The following is a 21,050-nucleotide window of genomic DNA, read 5'->3' on the forward strand; positions in this document are numbered from 1 at the left end:
CACACAGAGACACACACACAGAGACACACACACAGAGACACACACACACAGAGACACACACACAGAGACACACAGACACACAGAGACAAACCCACACACAGACGCACACACAGAGACGCACACACAGAGACGCACACACAGAGACGCATACACAGAGACGCACACACAGAGACACACACACAGAGATACACAGAGGCACACAGAGACAAACCCACACACAGACACACACAGACAGACACACACACACACACAGACACACACACACAGAGACACACACACACACACAGACACACACAGAGACACACACAGAGACACACACAGACAGACACACACACACAGAGAGACACACACACAGAGAGACACACACACAGAGAGACACACACACAGAGACACACACACAGAGACACACACACACAGAGACACACACACACAGATACACACACAGAGACACACACACAGACACACACAGACAGACACACACACACAGAGACACACACACACAGAGACACACACACACAGAGACACACACACACAGAGACACACACACAGACACACACACAGAGACACACACACAGAGACACACACACACAGAGACACACACACACACAGAGACACACACAGAGACACACACACACAGAGACACACACACAGAGACACACACACAGAGACACACACACACAGAGACACACACACACAGAGACACACACAGAGACACACACACACAGAGACACACACACACAGACACACACACAGAGACACACACACAGACAGAGAGAGAGAGATGGAGCGCGAGCGCTTCACCTACCAGCAGCACAGGCAGGCCGGCAGTCAGCGAGTAGATGAGTGCGGGCGGGATCTTGCTGTGCTCCTCGGGGCCCGGGTAGGGCTTGCTGAGCTCGGGCGCGAAGCAGAAGAAGCCTTGCACGTGCACGGGGAAGGTGTCCGTGAACTCAAAGTAGTACGCCAGCATCACCACCCCGGCCATGATGACGAGCTGGAAATAGAGCATCGCCGGTCCGTGAGCGCGTGACCAAGGACAGCACCACGACGACGATGAGCAACGGAGGCGTGAGACAGACATCGACTGCCTCCCGGCAGCCGACCCTCAGCCCCCCCCCCCCCCTCTCTGTGCACACCGCCCCCTCCCGCACCACCACCACCACCACCACAGCCGCTGCCTCTGCCGCCCTCTCACAGCCGACCGAACTCTCCGCCCTGGACCCTCGCGATGAGATGGCTTCGCGGCCGCCAGCCGAGCCTGCTCCACCGTGGTGCCTCGAATGGTGACGCTCGCGAGGAGCGAGACGCAGAGACAGGAGGAGGGGGCGGGGGGGGGGTGGTGGTGGATGAGCTGGGTAGGCGGCTGAAGCATTGCTCCACACATTCCACCTCGTTACTCTCACTTCCATGCACGCGAGCTCTCGGATTTATTAATTTTTTCGCTCCCTAAATGGCCTGGATTTATGCGAAATTAAATAAATATTGTATTCACTTACACGCGGTTTCTGCTCCGAGCTAAACAGCTGACTTCTCCGGGAAAGAATTGGCTCGAAGCAAAGGCCACTGTCATTTTTGTATGGTATAAAAATATATAACGATAATGTTCACATTTCGGATTCTTTTATATATATATAAAAAAAAAATTGGGTCGACTCGTACAGCCGCACACGCCGACTCTGTTGAGCGCGCTGATCCATCAACCCTGGCGAAAAAAAATATTTGTTGACAGGGAACGGTAAATAAGAAACAATACCAGCGTGAATGAAATTCGGAAGAAAAAAATACATTTGAAGGATGCAAATTAGATCGCTTTGGCACGGGATTATAAGCCAGTGAACTGGTAGTTGATGAAATGGGAATGCTGCATAAGAACATCCCTTCACCCACTGAATGGCAACCATCCAATGTTTATCTGTCAATTCCAGAATATGGCATTGCGAGCCACTCAATTGGAATTGCCTCTGGACCTCAGGACTGAACTTGAACTCTACTTTTGTTTGTTTATGAAGCTAACATCATTTACGGCCGAATAATCAGCGGATGGAAAAATGTTTTAGCTTCATGTACACGTACCAACATCTACGCGTACAGCCCGGTGTCAATCCACTGCTGGTTGAGGGCCTCTCCACTCTGTGGGGTGTGTGTGCGGGGCGGTCTAATTGACCGTGCTTCACCACGCTCGTCGCTGCTGGTCGGTGACACTGGGGAGCACGTGAAAACGCGGATGCACTCCGCGGGAATTTCATTTGCCGCGCTGCCACCAGTCGCCCTGGCACACGCTAATACGTGCGGCTATCCAGGCTCAAAGCCTGCTTAGCTTCAGAATCATGGCGGTGGCTATGCACGTTGCCCGTAATCCAGCACTGTAAGAGGCGAGGTCTGCTGGATCGTAGGCGTGGAGGTGCTATACCCTGGTTTTCCAGGAGAATACAGTACAGCAAAACAATGTGGACTCCACGTGGTCAGTCTGTATGGGATGTCGCGTTTCCCTCTCGCACGCGTGGATTCTATCCGGGTGCTGCGGGTTCCTCCCACGTGAAGTCACTCATTGATTGGCCGATAAACACCCGAACGTATATCGAGGCCCGCAGAGCTTGGGCAATTGTTGGCACCGGCTCACCGCGTGGCATTCCGCTCGTCTGTGCTTCCTCCTCACGCCTCGCACTCAAATACTGGTGCGGTGCATTACAAGTTGAAATTATCACCACAGTAAAAAAAAAATATTATTTTTTCCCGAACAATATTTGCACGCAAAACACAAATATATATATACACCAATGGTTTATGTTTGTTTCTCTCACACTTCTCTAGACTCCTTTTTTCAGGAGGGTTCTGCGCTGGAATGATTCGGTCAACATTGCACGCGAGTGTTTGAAGAACTCCGAGAAAATTCAATGCGAGTGGGTTACACTCAAAACTCTGCACAGATGGATTCAAGAAGCCACCGTTATACTACCATATGGTGGCCACCTCACATACCCTGGAATTCACAGGCAGTCTCCCAGGCAAGTGCCCGACCAGCATTAACCTTTCTTAATGTGCGAGACCGAACGAGATCGGGCGTATTAAGATACGAGGCTCCTCCTGCATTTATAAGTTGGCGTCTTCGTAAATAACACCGCGGCCTTGTGAGGAATAGATAATAGGCGACGTTTCGGGGCAATGGCCCTTCTTCATGGTTCGTCACGGGCTATTCCAAGGAGCCATTGCCCAAAAAGTATTCTAGGCGACGTTGGGGGCCACGTACCCTTCTTCAATGCGCACAAATAATTGTGAAGAGCGAGTATCTGAAACATCACCTGTTATATTTTTTTCCTTTCAAGGCCACAGTGTTGTCGACGAACGTTTTCAGTGAGTGTGTGTTGTTATTTGTGCTTGTGCACCACTGCTAATGGCGCTATCACCAACTGACTGTTCTTTGGTGCATGCTTTATGAAAGCCAGGGGATTTAAAACGACCGATTGAGACGTCAAACAACACTGCCTCTTTGCAAGGGCGACCTGGGTTAATGTGGCGACCGTTGGTTCCTTAAAATGTTTCGCATGCAAGCCTGTGCCGCTAAACGCACAGCAAATGCGGTCTCACTGGAACCAGAGTGACGGTCACAATCTTACAGAAAAATTGGTCGATCGATTCAGAAGAAATGAAATTGTTTGTTGTATGAAAAGCACTTGATGTTTAATAAAATCACGAATTGAAGTAAATCAATTGATTTAAACACTTGTATTCATTAACTGCTTGGTTTGATTGTAGCGCGATTAGGATTATGAGGGATAAGCATCTTGCTGATGTGTTTTCAGAGTAATCTTTACTCGTTGAAAATGTGCAGGAAAAAATAAAATCAATGAAATTTACCCACATTTTCAGCACGTCCCTTGAGACTCCACAATTCCCCTCTCATGCCCACAGTGCCAGGAGGGCCCTCACCACTAGAGGGAGCTCTGGAGAACCCACCTCTGCGGAGTGTTTTGGCCTACTCTTCCACTTTGGCCAGAGGTCTCTTGGAAGAAGTGCGAGTACCTATACTCTACCTCGCCACACGTGAACTCCCGATCGACTGACTGTGCTTGTGTAGTGTAATAGCGCCGGCTGGTGGACAGCGGACGGAAACTGTGGTGGGCAGACAGCGCACACGCCAGTGAGGGTGTGTTGGCAGAGCGGAACACTAGGGCAAGGGTCGCGGACGACTCCATCTTGAGGCCCCTGGAACATGCTAGCGAGTTCAAGAAGGGAGGCGCGGTCAGGGGGCGGAGCCAGGGCCGCGCTCGGAGCATAAAAGGAGGCGAGAGCGGGGAGCTCGAGGCTGCCGGTTCTAGGAGTGGACTCGTCTCATCGTCGCTGGCGTCTCGTCGCCGTCGTCGCTTAACGTATCCGCTAGACATTGCGCTACGAAAGATAGCAGTTGGCTGCCTCGGTCAGAGCCGTCAGTGTTAGGCGGCTAGTGTTGTGTACAGGCTAGGCTAAGCTACCGTGGAGAGTGTGTGGACGAGACCGTGGAAGTTGTGGCTAATAAGGAAGGTGACTCCTATAAACTCTGTCTCCGAATCGTTGACACTACACTTGTACCCATTTACACTGCTAGGGTGGACAGAGGCGGAGGGGAAGCGATTTAAGAAACTCACATCGTAGTTTCTAAAACTAAACTACTTGTTATTTTACCAGGCAAGGCCCACTGAGCTACACAGCTCTTTTATTACATATGATAGCTCAACCAAGTGGCCTATCGTCACGTGGAAATTTACAGCAGTAGTCAAAAACTCGCTAAACACATGATGTTGATTCTAAATGTGGAGGGAAAAACCGGAGGACCCGGAGAAAAATCCACGCGAACACGGGGAGAGAGACATGCAAACTCCAAATATACAACAGGCATCATGGTCGGGATTTAATCCACGCCCTCCTGTACACCACGCGAGGTAGTTAACATCTCACTACCGTTTCAACTTCAGCGCCAGGAGATCGATTCAAACCGGCGACCTCTGGATCGCAAGTGCTCTGTGGCCCAACCCATCACACCGTAGCAGCGTCCACAATATTGAACGTAGAGAAAAAGGTCGCAGTGCAGCCAACGTGGCATGAGAAAGCATCCTGAAAGCCACAGCGAACAGACAGATGGAGCCGGGTTTTTCATTCGGCATAGCGGTGACATAGCACGCGCATGCACGCAGACGCGCGCGCACGCACGCACGCACAAACGAAAAAAGATTGCTTCTAAAATCTCCCGTTAATCTCTGAATTAGAGCACAATATTCCCAGGCTTTGCTTACATTCCCGGATGAGAGTGTGCGAGTGAGGATCCTGGCGTGAGCCGTGCGGAGAAAGTGGATCAGTGTGTACTGGAAGAAGTGGCATGGGGGATTCTATCGCCGTTCAGGCCGCGTGGAAGAGTTCACTTCGCGACTCGGACAGCTGCTCAAGGACACAAGTGTGGGCACCATCCACCCCACCCCCGCCACTTTGCCAGCCTGACATGTGTCAAGGCTCACGATTCGCACATTACAAAGAGACGTGTAATTTGTTGTGAACATGCAGTGCATTACGGATGGTGCCACTGTGCTGTAACGGTTGGCACACAACATTTACATTCCAGAGGTGACCAGATCGGATTTTAAACCCTCAGCGCCACAGCAATTTGGTGATGATGATGATGATGGGAGGAGTCCTGGGCTGTTGTAATGTTTTGCGGCCCCTCTTTTTACTATTAATTTCCTTTCCTTTGCTGTTCTAACAGGATGCTATATTGGGTTCAAAGCTTGCTCAACAAATGAACTTGGTGCAGTGGTTTAACCCAGAGGTCACCCACTCCATCTCGCCCAGTGCGGCAGTTGACGGTGCTAGCTTCTTACATTCCCCACCCATCCCACCCACCGCCTGTGTCCACTCAGCAGCGTCAACGGGTTCACCACGGTCAGTCGATCGGCAGGTCGCGCGTGGTGGAGTAAAGCGTGGGTGCTCCCACCTCTTCCAAGGCAGCGTGGAAGCAGAGCTCTCGGGAGCTCCACCGGGCAGAGACTCGTGTTGCAAAAGTGGGTCGTGAAAAAGCACTTGCAGGGCTGCACCTTTAACCTTTGCAGGATATTCTTCGATTACGCAATAAAAACACACGGAGATGTGTGGATCACGACTGTCGATATACACGTGCAAATGTTGTGCGCGCGTGTCTATGTCAAACTTCTTTTGCACCGAACGTGGCCAAACGTGCTGATCAGCCCTATGTCAATCCACCGCTACGGAGGATGTCTGACCGGAATTCACCACACTGGTCAGTGCAGGATGGCGAACGCGGGCAGGACAGATGTGCAATGCAACAGCACGAAATGTTTTGTTTTCATGGCGCTGTCCTCGGCCACTGCTGACTTTCTGTAAAGTGGAACTCATTTTCCCTATGCTGGAAGGAGCCGATGGACTGAGTAGGCCCCCAACTGGGGTTTTAATTTGTCCCCCTCCATTTACGCGTTCAAGTTCTAAACCACGTCTCCCACCGTATACAAAAGTTTGGCCAAAACGCAGCCCTGCAATTGCCAGCTCAAGCCACTGCTGGCAGAAGGGCCTGCACTAGAGGGAGCACTCAAGAGGCCCTATAAGAGGGCATTTTGGCTTAACCGCTTAACATTTTTGCGCAATGCCAAAAAAAATTTGCCCAATGCCAAAAAATCATTAATGTCATGTATCTGCAGTTCACCAATTCCCAGACAAAGAGATCGGATAATTCCGTAAAGCTCAATCGAGTGGTCGCTATACGTCCTCAACACACGAGGGATTATGATGGAGAAAGTGTGATAAAACGATGCTTCTATCAAACTATGAAACAATTTTTATTTAATTTTACCAGATAAAGCCCACTGAGCTGTATGTCTTTTTCAGAAAAGACCTGGCCATAAATGATAACTCAACGAAGTGGCTTATGTGGACATTTGTAGCAGCCAAATTCTCTAAATGCATGCTTCTAAATGTGGAGGGAAGAACTGAAAACCCCGGATAAAAATCCACGCAACCACGGGGGGAAAGAGACACGCAAACTCAAAATACACAACAGACGTCAGAGTCGGATCGAACTCACGACCCCCTGCATGCCAGGCGAGGTAGTTAACATCTCATCACTGTGACGCCCCCATCTCATCTGCACTTCCCTCCACATCCGTACCGGGGCCCCACACGCAAATATGCCCTCTAAAATACTAACAAATCATTGGGTTAAAGCCATTATCATTATATCTCGCTAGAAGAGGGGGGAAAAAAAACTCTGCTTCGGTGCCCAATATAATGTGGCTCGGGATGTGCCGAAATAAGTTCCAAAGCCCAATCGAACGATGGGTTTTATTTCGTGCAGTCATAGTCGACTGGTCTCCGACTATCGACTCGCTTCCCTTTGAGAACTCGGTTTAATCAAGGATGGCTGAAACTCAGGCTCAGAGGCCAGATTTCCCAGCAGCGCTGGCTGCCTAATCCCGACCCGAGCGCCACTTGGCCACCTCCAATACACAACAGCTCTTTAACGCACGAAATCTACAGGCAGGTATTTGGCGTGGCCGAGAACATGCCGTACCATGAGAGCACCAATCGACACAACGGAGCAAGGGGAGGTAAATGGAAAAAAACGATGGCTCGTCTGCATTTCCATTCCCCACATCCTTGTTTTCCGGAGCCGCACGTACATATCTGCTCCCTCAAAAAAACGAAACAAAAAAAATTGGGTTAAATGCATTTTTTAGCTCACCGGAAAAGGATTCTGCTTCGATGGCCAATAAAGTGTGGCTCGCGCCGAGCCCGAAGCGGTGGAGAGCCTGCAAGTCTCATCGCGTTACGCTCATAGCCCGCAACGTGGCACTCCGAATAACGCCACGCTCGCTCAGGCGCGGCACAATTACCACGTGAAGGGCACTGGGACACGAGCCGTGGAATGCTGCTGCTGCTGCACGCAACACACACTCGGGTCTTCTTCTGCCACGATGATAAAAAATATGTCTCCCCCCAACCCCCCCCCCCCCCAATTAAAATACTCTCGTCCGGCACATTGTACAGGGTGTTTAAAAATTGACAACCCGATTTGAAATCGCTATATCTCTGCAACCACGAACCGCCCATGAATGAAACTCTTACCACTTGAAAGGGCGGACCATAGTGTTTTAAATGATTACCGCGAGATGCCTCTCGCTGAGCACAAACAGCCCCTAGCCTCAGTCATTCGCAAGGCAACACTGCCTCAACGTTGGATAGGTCTCACGAAACCCCAAGACTTGGCGCTACACTCTTGGCCCCCAAGATCCCCAGACATCATCACACCCTGTGACTTTTTCTTGTGGGGATACGTCAAAGACCCGTGGTGTTTTTGTGCCACCATTAGCGACTAATCTGGATGGCCTCAAAAACAGAATCACGGCAGTGGTGACTTCAGTGTAAGAAGACACTTTGAGAGGCGTTTGGGACGAATTAAACTATCATCTCGATGTTGTCCGTACAGCAGGTGGAGGGCACATAGAGCATTTATAAAATGGTTAGTATAACTTAGTAACTCATTAAACCGTTTGTAATTTTTTGTGTAATTGTAACATGTTGCCATCGTGAAATATACTTTGAAATTGGGTCGTCAAGCGTTTTGAAACGCCCTGTATTTCCCCCCCTTGCATAAAACCACGGACGCTGTCACGGTCGGTGCAACGGTCAGCCAGCCAGCGTGCTCGACTCGAGATCCAGCGGCGGCCGCTCCGATCCAATCTCCCGGCACGGCAGTTGGCACAAAACCCCCAGATCCTGCGTCCACGCAGAGGTGCGAACGGGTTACGCCGTAGTTTAGTCGATCGGCAGGTCACGTGCGACGGAGTCAAGGGTGGGCAACCCCACCTCTTCTGGCGTGGAAAAGAATACCCAGAATTCCCTGCGGCGTGATGATCTGTCGAACTCCCCATCGTGGAGAACGTCCTGCCAGCAGTGATAGGAGAAAGCAGGTGCAGGCTGCACCTTTACCGTCTACTGCATGAACTTACATACTTGGGTCATTTCGGTAAAGTCACGTAGATAGAAAAATAATAATCAAGTGAATAAAAATCTAAATAATATGAACTTCTTTAATTCGAACTGATTTTTGTGTTCAGCTTGTTTTCCTTCGCCCGCACCTCTGATGAGCACGGTTGGCTATGTACCGTGCGAAAGCAGCTAAATAAACATACATAATATGGATTGATGTCAATTCACGTCCACAAATATTTCATGTTGCCTTTGAGAGCGCCGATGCCACATTCCTGCCAACAGCCATGAGCCTGATTGAGTTGAGCGCAACGTAAACTATAAACTATTCATTCACTGCCTCGGGTCTGAGAGGGAAGCCCTTAAGAGCCTTGTCAAGTTGCAAACAGATCCAAGCGGCGCGTGCATTGGCTGTCAGCTGTTGACACTCAGAATTGGAAAACTTATTTTTAAATGACATCTATTACAAGTGGACGATATGTAGGTTAATCAAGGCACTTCATTTAGCAATATATAAACAGATTGAATATGTAAATATTGGGTACGGTTATCTAACAAATTTATTAAGGGGATTTTGGGGCGGTGGTGCAGCAGTTAGCATGCGATGCCGTGAACCTGGCGGCAACGTGAGTTCAAAATTCCCGGCTACAGCTAACATCAGTGGTGAGTCAGGTCTGGTCCTGGGCTGTCCCTTGAACCACCCCGCATTGGTCAGCGTGGTGAAGTATGGTCAAATGACCCCCCCCCAACAATAACAGCACAGCAAAGATGAGACATTATCCAGCAGTGGACTGATTCAAGAGCGGTTGCCCAACCTCAGCTTGGGCTGAATAAATGCGACCTCAGTCCCTCAAGCGGATGCAAATTGACGCAATCCGAAAAAGAAAAGGGTTCAATTTAATTCACAGAATGCATTGCGTTTATCGAACACGCATTGTTGTCGTAAGCGCTTTTGGCCATGAATTGCGGTTTAAGTATTTCCCGCACCTCCGGTTAGCACAGTTGGCTATGTACGGTGCGAGAGAAGTTCAGCATATACAGTATGCTGCCGCAGTCGCGCATTCGACTTTAAATCCAGAGGTGGCCGGTTCACATCCATCCCCTGGCTACGGCAGTTGAATGGGAGGGGTGAGTTTCTTTGTCAACGTGACACATTTTTACTGTTTGGCCGTGTCGGGTGGTGGAGGGTTATGACACATTAATAAATAACGCGATCTAATCCAAAAACCTTTATTATGAATAATACTGGTCGCGAAAGCCGACTAAGTGTTAAACTGACTTCTGTGACTTCAGATTGTTTTTCCTACTCGCACCGCTCCAATTTGAAATTCCCTCCCATCGTCCCAGTTTTTTTTAAAGTCCAATGCAACAACTTCGACGAGTGCCGCTGCTTGTTGCTGGCCGCTTAAAGAGTTGTGCACGTACGTACGTTGAACTTCTTTCGCACCGTGCGTAGCCGGCCGTGCTAACCGGAGGTGTGGATGACACAACAACAACAACAAGCAACAACAAAATCCAAGTCACACCGCATAGGCACCTGGGCACGGTGCCACGCAAGCACTCAGCCACAGATCCAGGCAGGCTGTGGCTGGGTGGTTGCGCTGCTCCAAGGCCTCCCACCACGAGCGTTGCATTGGCGTCATCGGCTTGCGAGCCGTTGGCTTTGCGTAAAGTGGAAACGAACAATCAAACAACTTCATTGCGAACAATATCGGGCCACGAGAGCCGACGCGTGAAACTGAAATAATGGGCACGTGTGAAAAAGAGCTTTGTGGCTCATCGGATTCCTCCAGTGTAAATAAACATTCCGATTATGATTCGATTTGCATTGCCACGTTTATGTATTTAGAGTAGAGCAGGATATGGCCTGCACCAGCAACCACACGGTAATCCACCAGCCCGTGGGATTTAAACAATTAATCTAGGAAACCACAGGCTGGGAGAGGGGGAATTCCAAATAATCTTGATCTCTCTCTCGGCTTTGTGAAAGCAGATCACGAGGGGGCTTTAACAGTGTATAATGCCGGACTTAGACACAGTCTAGCTAAAGCCAACGTTGATATTCGGAAATGTGTTGTGTTCTTGAACTATGTATAGATTTGTGATGACCAGAGAAAACGTGCGAATTACTCGAGTCGCGTGTTCGTGGGGACAGTGCCCCCACTCTTCAGTGGCAGCCCCCCCCCCCCGTGCTGTTTGAGAGGGTCCTGCCCCCCACTCTCCACCGCACCCTTCAGAAATCTGATCGTCAAGTCGTCTGATTATGCAGGGTGACCGGAGTGGAAGAGGGCAGCCTTTCGTGCGGCCCACTCTGTCGAGTGAGAAATCACCACGACCGCCGTCAACACGGCGACCGAACACCAATCATCAATCATCGATCTCCTGGTCTCCGGAACAACAACAACACACACACACTACCACCATCACCACCACCGCCACCACCATCACCACTACCAACATCGATCTCCTGTTCTCCAGAGCGACAACACACACAAAGACAAAGATCCCCCGTATAGCCTTAACAGACTGTAGGGGCAAGTGCTGTTAGCGAGCACCTATGAAGGCCAGAACGGCACACGAGGGGGTGGGTGGCCAGCACCACGCCCGGCTGCCTTTATGGCAGCCGGTCACAGTGCACACCGCACCAGGTACTCATTTGAGGTTGAGTCGACCTAGGGGAGGTCCAGAACCGGTTCAGATAATCGTCACTGGTGTTGGCCGTGAGCGAGAATCGAACCCGGGTCGCCAGGGTCGTAACGCAGCGAGATAACCGCTTCACTGCCGCTCCCCACACGCACACACTCCCACCAACATCACCACCACAATCACAATCACCACTACCAACATCGACCATCAATATCCCGCTCTCCAGAGCAACAACAACACCGGCCCTGTTCAGGGTCAAACGAAGACGCGCCAGATAGGCCCTGGGACAAGGCTCATCCAATTGAACATTGAGGGACTCTACAGCGATACAGGGACGCGGCTGACCTGGGCTTGACCTCCTGAATGTTCAATTGTACATCAGCAGCCATACGACAAAAATCACTGCACCTGAAATGAGTGAAATGATGACGTCACCCTGCTGCTCTATTTAAGACCGGGAGCAAGTGAGGGCTTTACCATTCTGGCGAATTGCCCAATGATGCTGGATGTAATTACCAGCGAAACGTCGTACTCAAACTGTAAATGTTGTGGATTCACTCTTCAACACACCGATGGGCTAAAGTAGTGAACTATTTGTCTTTTGTCAACGTGACACTTTTTTTGCTGATTGGCCGTGTCGGGTGGTGGAGGGTTACGACACATTTATAAATAACGCGGTCTAACCCAAAAACCTTTATTATGAACAAGAAGGGACATTGGTTCATTTCATTCATTGGAACACTTTAATCGAAATGTGTTATTTACTATATTTTTGTATTATTTATTAATTAATATTTAATTAATCATGCTTATTCTTCCTGTATGGGTCACCTCAAATATGTGGTTTGCAAAATTCGACCAATAACCCTAAAATAATGTAGACAAAACACCATTGATGAATGTTTAAAGTTCACGCCTGTAATGTTGAAATAAAAAAGTCTTAAATTAATTTCAAAACATCATTCACGCATCATGGATTCATGTAAATGGAAGGCAGTTTGTAAATGTGTTAAAATAAGCTAAACAACCCAAAATATAATTTGTTAAAATAAATCTAACTACTCTGTGCCCTGCCCTTTGGGCCACCCTGTATGCAAACTGTCTGCAATAGTTGGAGGGCCCTGGACACAACAAAAACGTCAGTGCAGTTAAGCGGCGACGTGAGACGCAGCTAATTTAATTCATTCTGTTTACAGTGCTACGTTTATTTAAAGCTCGTTCGGGATTGACCGCCGTGCCAAGTCTCAACAGACTGAATGTCTGGAAGGTCTGTCAACGTGTAAAGTGACGAATTACTTCATTTGACGTGGCAACTTTACTTCCGGTGGCAACTTTACTTAAGTGTTGGTTAGGGGGGTAGGTGCGACACAACGATGTGACCCAAAAGCCAGCAACAAATCGTATTTTTAGTTTATTTTATTGCGTCCTGGATTTGTAGTACAAATCTCCATCGTGCACGGGCTACTTTTCAATCGTCGACTAACAGGCCACAAGCCTACGCACACACCTCACCCGGTCATGCAACCAAGTCACCATGAATGGGGCCTCCATCCGTCTCACATCTCAGAGCTGAAGCTGGAGTTGAGCATGGATGGGAAGACTGCTTGGGGTTACCGGGTATTGTAGGCTTGGGCTGTGAGGTTGGCAGTCGAGCAGTGGATACTTGCATTTGTGTGCAACTTTGATCGTTATGCCCTCATGTGTGCGGGTTTTCCTTCTCTCCTCCTGTCTCTTGCAACCTCGTATAATTGTGCGTGTCTTTGGTGACCCGACTGAGACCATTTAGTCACGGGTGACTGGATTAATTATGTGTGGCTGGTTTATTCATGGGTGGCTGGTTTAGTCACGAGTGGCTGGTTTATTCACGGGTGACTGGTTTTTAACCATGGATGGCTGGTTTAGTCATGGGTGGCTGATTTAGTCACGATTGGCTGGTTTATTCACGGGTGACTGGTTTAACCATGGATGGCTGGTTAAGTCATGGGTGGCTGGTTTAGTCACGAGTGGCTGGTTTAGTCACGAGTTGCTGGTTTAACCATGGATGGCTGGTTTAGTCATGGGTGGCTGATTTAGTCACGAGTCACGGGTTTATTCACGGGTGACTGGTTTAACCATGGGTGGCTGCCCAGATTAAAACCCAGGACGTCAGTGATTCCAGCTGCAACGACTCAGACACCTGGCCACCTCAGTAAACTATGATTAAAATATATTTGCATCGATGTCAGGTGGGGTAGTTTGAGACATATACTTCCTACAATGCCTGATAGTTTCTGCAAAAACATTTGGAACGCTGTATTACTTATGAAAGGTGCGTATATGGGGAGTGGTAATGTAGTGCTTAACACGCTGCATTACGAACCCAGCGACCCGAGTTTGATTCCCGCTCACGGCCAGCACCAGTGACGATTATTTTAACCGGTCCTGGGTCTCCCCTAGGTAGACTCAGCCTCAAATGAGTACCGAGTGTGGTGTGTATAACATCGCCACCAGGGAGACAAAGGCGGCTGGGCATGGTGCTGGCCACCCACCCCCTCGTGCGCTGTGTCGGTCTTCATAGGTGCTCGCGAACAGCACTTGCCCCAACACTCTGCTAAGGCGATACGGGGGAATCTCTGTCTTTTGATATATATACTGTATTTAAATAAAAAATAAAGGTAAAAATACAGTCCTGGAATTGCATTCTGAAGTCGTTGCAGGCAGTGTGGCCTCCACCAGAGAGAGACAGCCGTTTTTTAGGGCATTTGGAATATTTTCACACACTGGTCAGATTAGTCTTGGAAGTTGTGTGAGTACCCCCAAGTTTACCCACCAGATAGGACATGCTGTTCAATGAACTGTGGTGTACCCAATTGTACTTGCTGGGTGGACAGAGGTGATGGGATTTAAAAAAAAAAACTTACACCACTGTTTAAAAATTATGACGCGATAATATGATAATATATTCATTTATCAGTACTGGTGCCAGCAGTATTGTGCTATGAAGGGACACATATATTACAAAAAAATCATGAGCAATTTACTTTCCTGCTGTAAATGCCAGGATTGTTTAAGTGGGTGACAGAAAATGGCTCCAATTCTTATTTAATTTCAATGTAATTTAATGATTAATCAATGACACTACACCCAGCTGGGTTCACTACCGTTAATTAATTGTGTCGCATAATCCGCTGCTGCATAAGAGGAGGGGAAAAGGTTTTCATAACTACAGGGTGTCCATAAACGTGTCGTACATTATCGGATAATTATAATTAGACAGCACGCCTAGATAAGTTCATAAAACTGCACACGCTTGATGGCATGAATCTTTCATCAGGCTCGTTTCATCCCACTGGTAGAAGCGTTCGATGGCCAACTGTCACGAATATTAGCGGAGTGGCAACCAAGGAATGAAACTATAACTAAACCTTTTTTTATTTTAACAGGTAAGCCCAAATTAGCTATATAACTTTATTTTTAAGAAGCGACCTGGCCACAAATGATCGCTCAACACAGTGGCTTATCACGTGGATGTTCATAGCAGCCAAATACTCTAAATACATATTAAACTAAATGTGGAGGGAAATACTGGAGGACTCGAAGAAGAAATGCACGTGACCACGGTGAAGAGAGACACGGAAAACTCTAAATATATAGGCATCAGAGACGGGTTTAAACCCACGATCTCCTGCATACCAGGCGAGGGAGTTAGCATTTCATCACCGTTGCGTCACAGAAACGCGCCCAAGTGGACGTCTACCGAGGAGATGGAGCTATTAAATCTTCGTGTGCGCAGGTCATAGGCTAATCGTGAGAGGTGGAAGTATGTATATATGTTAGTTGCACTCCGTTCGCACCGTTACGTAGCCAACCGTACGCATCTGAGATGTGGGGGAAGGAGTGGCTTGTCGGTTGATAAAACGAGTACAGCACCACCTTGTGCGCCTGTGGAAACTGTCCCCACTACCCAGAAGTTATAGTATAAGGTCGCACTCATTAAGCACAAAGTGCTTGCCACAAACGAACCACAACACCTTGTTGATCTCGTCAAGAAGCATACACCATCACGCAAACTATGGTCATCCTCACAGCGGCCGTCTGGAACGCTCTTCATTCCGATATTAGGAAGCCACTGGAGCTATGCACGTTGAAATCTAGATTGAAAACTCATTTCTTTACAACTGCTTTTTGCCTTTAGTTTTCCTTTCCCCCGCAGCTCCGATTAGCACGGTTGGCTACGTATGGTGTGAAAGAAGTTCAACATACATACATATGTGGAGTTCCCAGCACTGATGACTCGGGGCCATCTAGAGGATGAGAGAGGGCCAATTGCTCACTGCAGCCAAGAGACCAATGGGCAAATGAGAAAATATAAACTTTGAGCATTGCACCAGGGCCTTTGAATTGCCACCCTGCATGCGGCCAGCAGAGAGCGCCAATCACAAAGTGCTGAGCACACTGACAAATCAGCACCGCGGCCAGCGACTACACAATCTGCTTCCAAAGCGAGCATATGCGCTGCAATTACAGTTGACGGTTATTTGATTTATTTTGGGATCAGTTCCCTTAAGGGTCAGCTCAAAGAGTCTCGGCGTTGTATACAATCAGCTAAAAATGCAGTGCATGCTGAGCCATTAGAAACCCCAAACAATCGTGGCAAGCTGTTTATATATGTTTTATAAGTGATGTATATGTAATGTATATTTATAAACATAGTATCTCCATAAAGGCATGTTCTATTTTTCATAATTATCATGAGATTGTTATTAGAACTGCGTGCTTCAGCGTTAGGGTTATGTGAAAGGCAACGTCTTATTCCGCAAATCAGAGGCCGAGCTTGGGTTTATCTTCGACAGCAGACGACGACAGGAGTGGTGGTAACAGACAGAGCCGAGATGTTCACCAGCCTCTCAAACCTCGACACAACGCGTCACGCCAATGCCATGTCGGGACACGTGGCGGTTTAGGGAGGTGAACCCCATACGATCACACTAAGAGTGTGCGTGTGTGGTTGTGCAGTTTTATCAAACTGGGCCCTGCGGTTGGCGAGATGTTAACTCCCTCGCCCGGTATGCAGGAGGTCTGTGGTTCAATCCCGACTCTGACGCCTGCCGTATATTTAGAGTTTGCACATCTCCCCGTGGTCAGGTCCTCCGGTTTTCCCCCAACACATTTAGAAACATGCATTTAGAGTATTTGTCTGCTATACATTGCCACATGATAAGCCACGTGGGTTGAGCTACCATTTGTGATAGCCAGGTCGCTTCTGTAAAAGTGCTGCATAGTAGCTCAGTGGGCCTGACCTGGTCAAATAAAAATTGTGGGTGAAAATATAGAACTAGCTCAAGCTGCTGTCGAATTTCCATTCTTTAATTATTGATGACACCCACACAGACATGCTATACGTATGTTTTGGGTCAGGATGGGTCAAAATTGCCCTGACATATGGCCAATTCTACGGTAAGTGAATTACAGTGTGGAGCACAGAACTTGATAATCACGAAATGTAACATAACCATAATGTGTGGGTTCAGTCTCTGAATATTCTTACACAGCAACACATAAAATAACCAATTTTATTGCCATATATAATAGGCATGCGTTGATATTGTCCTTCCGTTACCTTTGAACCTCCATGATACATCTGCCCTAATTAGAACACAACATGTACAATAAGACACTCCAATTAAAAAAAAATCTGACTATTCTTGAATATAGGACATAGCAGTCCATCATTTGCGATGAGGCTGATAAATCAGCTTCAAGTAACACTGCTATAGCTTTACAAGGCTACAATAGCTATTCTTTGAAATATTTATTTCTGCCATAGGAATGTTGAATTTCCACTTCGGGATCAGGACCACTGTCAACTTTAGATAATAAACAATTCCACATACGCCATGGGAGACGTAGCCTTTGGATTAATATTTTCAAAACTATTCAAAAAATTTAAAGACTAATACAAATGCACTGTAGCCTAGTAGAGTACTATTATGCCTATTTATGTTATGAAATGATATGGACGATAATGGTGGTGTGACTGACAAGGTACAGGTTTAAGTCAGTGCAGTGACTCCACCACGCCTAAGTTATGGGGTTCAAGCTCTAGGTCATCACTCATCATATGAAAGCCCCCACATGCAGCGAACGAGATGGTCTGAGCCTGGTCACTGGTGACCGCACAGCAATAAAATGGTCACATACTGTCAATTAATCAACACCTGAGATCTGAAGCTTAGCCAAGCACAATCAGGAAGAGAATGTTAAAAGACTAAGACAAAGAGCCCCCGTATAGACATAACAGACTGTTGGGGCAAGTGCTGTTAGCGAGCACCTATGAAGCCCAACACGGTGCCAGCACCGCGCCCCGACCGCCTTTGTCTCCCCAGTGGCGATGTTTACACACCATGCCAGCTCCTCATTTGAGGCTGCGTCGACCCAGAACCGGTTCGGATAATCGTCAGCGGTGTTGACCGTGAGCAGGAATCGAACTCTGGTTGCCGGGTTCGTAGCGCAGCGCGCTAAGCACTGCACCGCGTCTCACCATGGTCACACAGGGCACACGCAGCCACCGGAGCATCGGACGCATCGCCCAACATTTTGCCTTAGAACACAGGTTGGGGGGAAGATGCGCCTTACAATCCGGAGAAAATTGGGCTGTAAGGTTGGCACGCTGAGTTCGTGGGCATCGTTCAGACAGTAAAAAAGGGCCCTTTTGCTCGTCCAAAACACAAAAGTGAGCTTTCGCTTTAAAGCTTTCGTGACTGCAAGAATTCATATTCTTGGTTCTTTCGGTAAACTCACGTAGAATGAGAATAAAACAATAAAACAAAAATAAGACAATTAAATTCTCACGACGTTTCGGCCACAACACAAGGCTACACAAGGCTACTTGTGCTGTGGCCGAAAAGTCGTAAGAATTTAATTGTCTTATTTTTGTTTTATTGTTTTATTCTCATTCTACGAGAGTTTAGAGAAAGAACCAAGACGACAAAAGTGAGAATCAAAAAAAGGGGACACTTTGAAAAAAAAAAATCGCAAGCATTTCACTTCACGAGAATGCACAGACTCTCCCAGGTAAGAACACATTTATCTTATCCTTTCGACACTTACAGCGGCTTCCAAATTCGTCACGCGATGCATGCTTCCCTGAGAGAAGACTGGCACGTCAAATTCGGTGCCAATGCTGTAACGCTCACTCAGACGCTGCCAAAGGTGGTGTAATGTTTAGCAGCAGCACTTGGACTTGAAATCCAACGGTCGCCATTCCATTCTTTCAGGCACAGCAGATAAAAATTAATGTGCCGAGCACAGGAATTGCTTATCCATTCATAGCACGATACTGCTGGCACGAATACTGATATATTATTATCATACAATCGTGTGATATTTTTTAAACATTGGTGTAAGTTTCATAAATCCCCCCGCCTCTGTCCGCCCAGCAAGTACAATTGGGTTACACCACAGTTACTTTATCAGCAAGTCACGTATGGTGGGGTAAAGTTTCGTGTGTTTCCTTTGCTGTCCTTCCCCCACACCTCTGATGCTTCTTACAAAAAAAACGTATTGCCAGGGTAGAAGATTAGGCCAAAGCACCCTCTGGGGGGCCCCTCTAACGGAGGCCCTACCGCCAGCAATCACGTGAGCGGGACATTGCAGGTCTACACCTGTACACATTCGTTTTACCTTTGACTTTCACAGCGGAGGCAGATATCACACTGAGAACGAATGCTCCATGTGCATGGGCGAGGGGATCGTAAGATTTACAGCATGCTGACACCACACGGCCAATCGATGGGAATGAGTTTCTGGGCGCGTAAATTTCTTCCTCGAGTCAAATTTTAATTCTGAGCCGCCAGGATTTCCGAGCCAATATTTTTGATAGCGGGATCTTATCATACGCAGCCTCCTGTGCTCCCCCCCCCCCCCTTCCTTAAATGATCTTCTTCCAACCCTAACCCTCTGTGACAAAACTCCAGAGGCATTTTTTAAAAACCCAATAAAAAAATAACAGACGGCACGTTTTGATTTGATGAGCAACAGTTTAAACACAATTCAATGGAAAGCACAGAGCTGCCCTTTCTTTCGTTTGAAATTTCACTTTAAATGCGCTGGAATGCGTAAGTGTAATTAAAATTCAAGCCCTTGACAGAAGTACTGGAGTAATATGTTGAGGAAATTAATGCAACTAGCAGGCACGCCGACTGTCAAATGCGAGGCATGTGCGTTATTATGTAATTTTCGCAAATTTAATTTGCTTGAGGCAACATCATTACTAACAATGTGTTAGTAATGCTGTTGCGAAATAAAACCGAGTCCACCACTTAAAGCAATTAACTTATTAGGACGTCGAAACGATTGCAGTTTGCAGTCACAACAACGACGATGACAAACAACAACAACGGGGTTTTACAATCATGAGTCTGGAATTAACCTTGTAGCTAGGGTTGAGTTAGCCCTTCATCATCTCAAGTCACTGAACCGAGGACCCACTTTACAACTCACACCACTCGCGATGAAGCCACCGGTGAATGTGGCACCGATAAAATGGCACCTGCCGTAGGAAAATGCGAAACTCCCACCACTGGCTCAAAAATCACCAGCTAGTTTGATCTGTTGCCCAACATTTATTTGAGCACGGTGAAACTTCTGACATTCGGGTTGTCATGACACGCGTGTACCGATACACATTGCCTCCCAACTGCAATCATAACTAAACATTGCACCCCTTTATCAATCTGCTGAAGGCGTCCTCTGCATGCGATGTCAGTTATCGGGGTTGTTTGTCCATACTTCACCAAGCTGCTCAGTGTGGGTGGACCCAGGAGCAGTTCAGATATCACTTGCCGCTGATGCTCACCGTGGCTGGAAATATGATTTGGTGCGCTGACCACTGTGTCACCACTCCCCCCTTCCATGTGTATACAATGGAGGTCAAACAGCCAGGACTGTCCGAGGCAAATACGGTGTCAGGCAAGGTGTGAATCATATTTTGGGAGACAGTGTTGTCCGTTCTGTGCTTTGCCATTAAAAGTCTACACAACGTTTGCATTGTAAAAAAATAAACCTATTTAAACTGACTATTATTTTACACACTGAGCTATATAGCTCTTCATCAAGAGCGACCTGGACCACATTCGATGGCCCAACAAAGCAGCTTTATCATCACGTGGAAATGTGTAGCAGCCAAATACTCTAAAACGCGTGATGTTGATTCGAATTGTGGAGGGAAAAACCGGAGGACCCGGAGAAAAATCCACGCGACCACGTGGAGATAGAACACGCAAACTTCAAATATACAGCAGGTGTCAGGGTTGGGATCGAACCCACGACCCTCCTGTATACCAAGCGAGGTAGTTAACATCTTGCCACCGCCCCACCCTAATTGTTTTTATTATATTGACTAATAAAATGACGCCTGCATATTATACCCCGCACCACATTTACAACTGGATTTAGCATCC

General features: G+C 47.7%; 1 protein-coding gene across 1 annotated transcript in view; it reads right to left on the bottom strand.

Moving 5' to 3' along the window:
- The window catches only part of LOC116951938 (phospholipid phosphatase-related protein type 1-like), an 82,922-nt gene that overhangs the window by 57,553 nt on the left and 4,319 nt on the right, over positions 1-21,050 (bottom strand). Inside the window, exon 3 of the mRNA XM_032970822.2 lies at positions 806-994. Within this exon, the coding sequence (XP_032826713.2) occupies positions 806-994 (189 nt within the window). The remainder of the gene's footprint in view (positions 1-805; positions 995-21,050) is intronic.

Source organism: Petromyzon marinus, chromosome 44 (genome assembly GCF_048934315.1).
Source record: "Petromyzon marinus isolate PM22_M1 ecotype Great Lakes invasive population chromosome 44, UKy_Petmar_22M1.pri1.0, whole genome shotgun sequence".
Taxonomy (NCBI): Eukaryota; Metazoa; Chordata; class Hyperoartia; order Petromyzontiformes; family Petromyzontidae; genus Petromyzon; species Petromyzon marinus.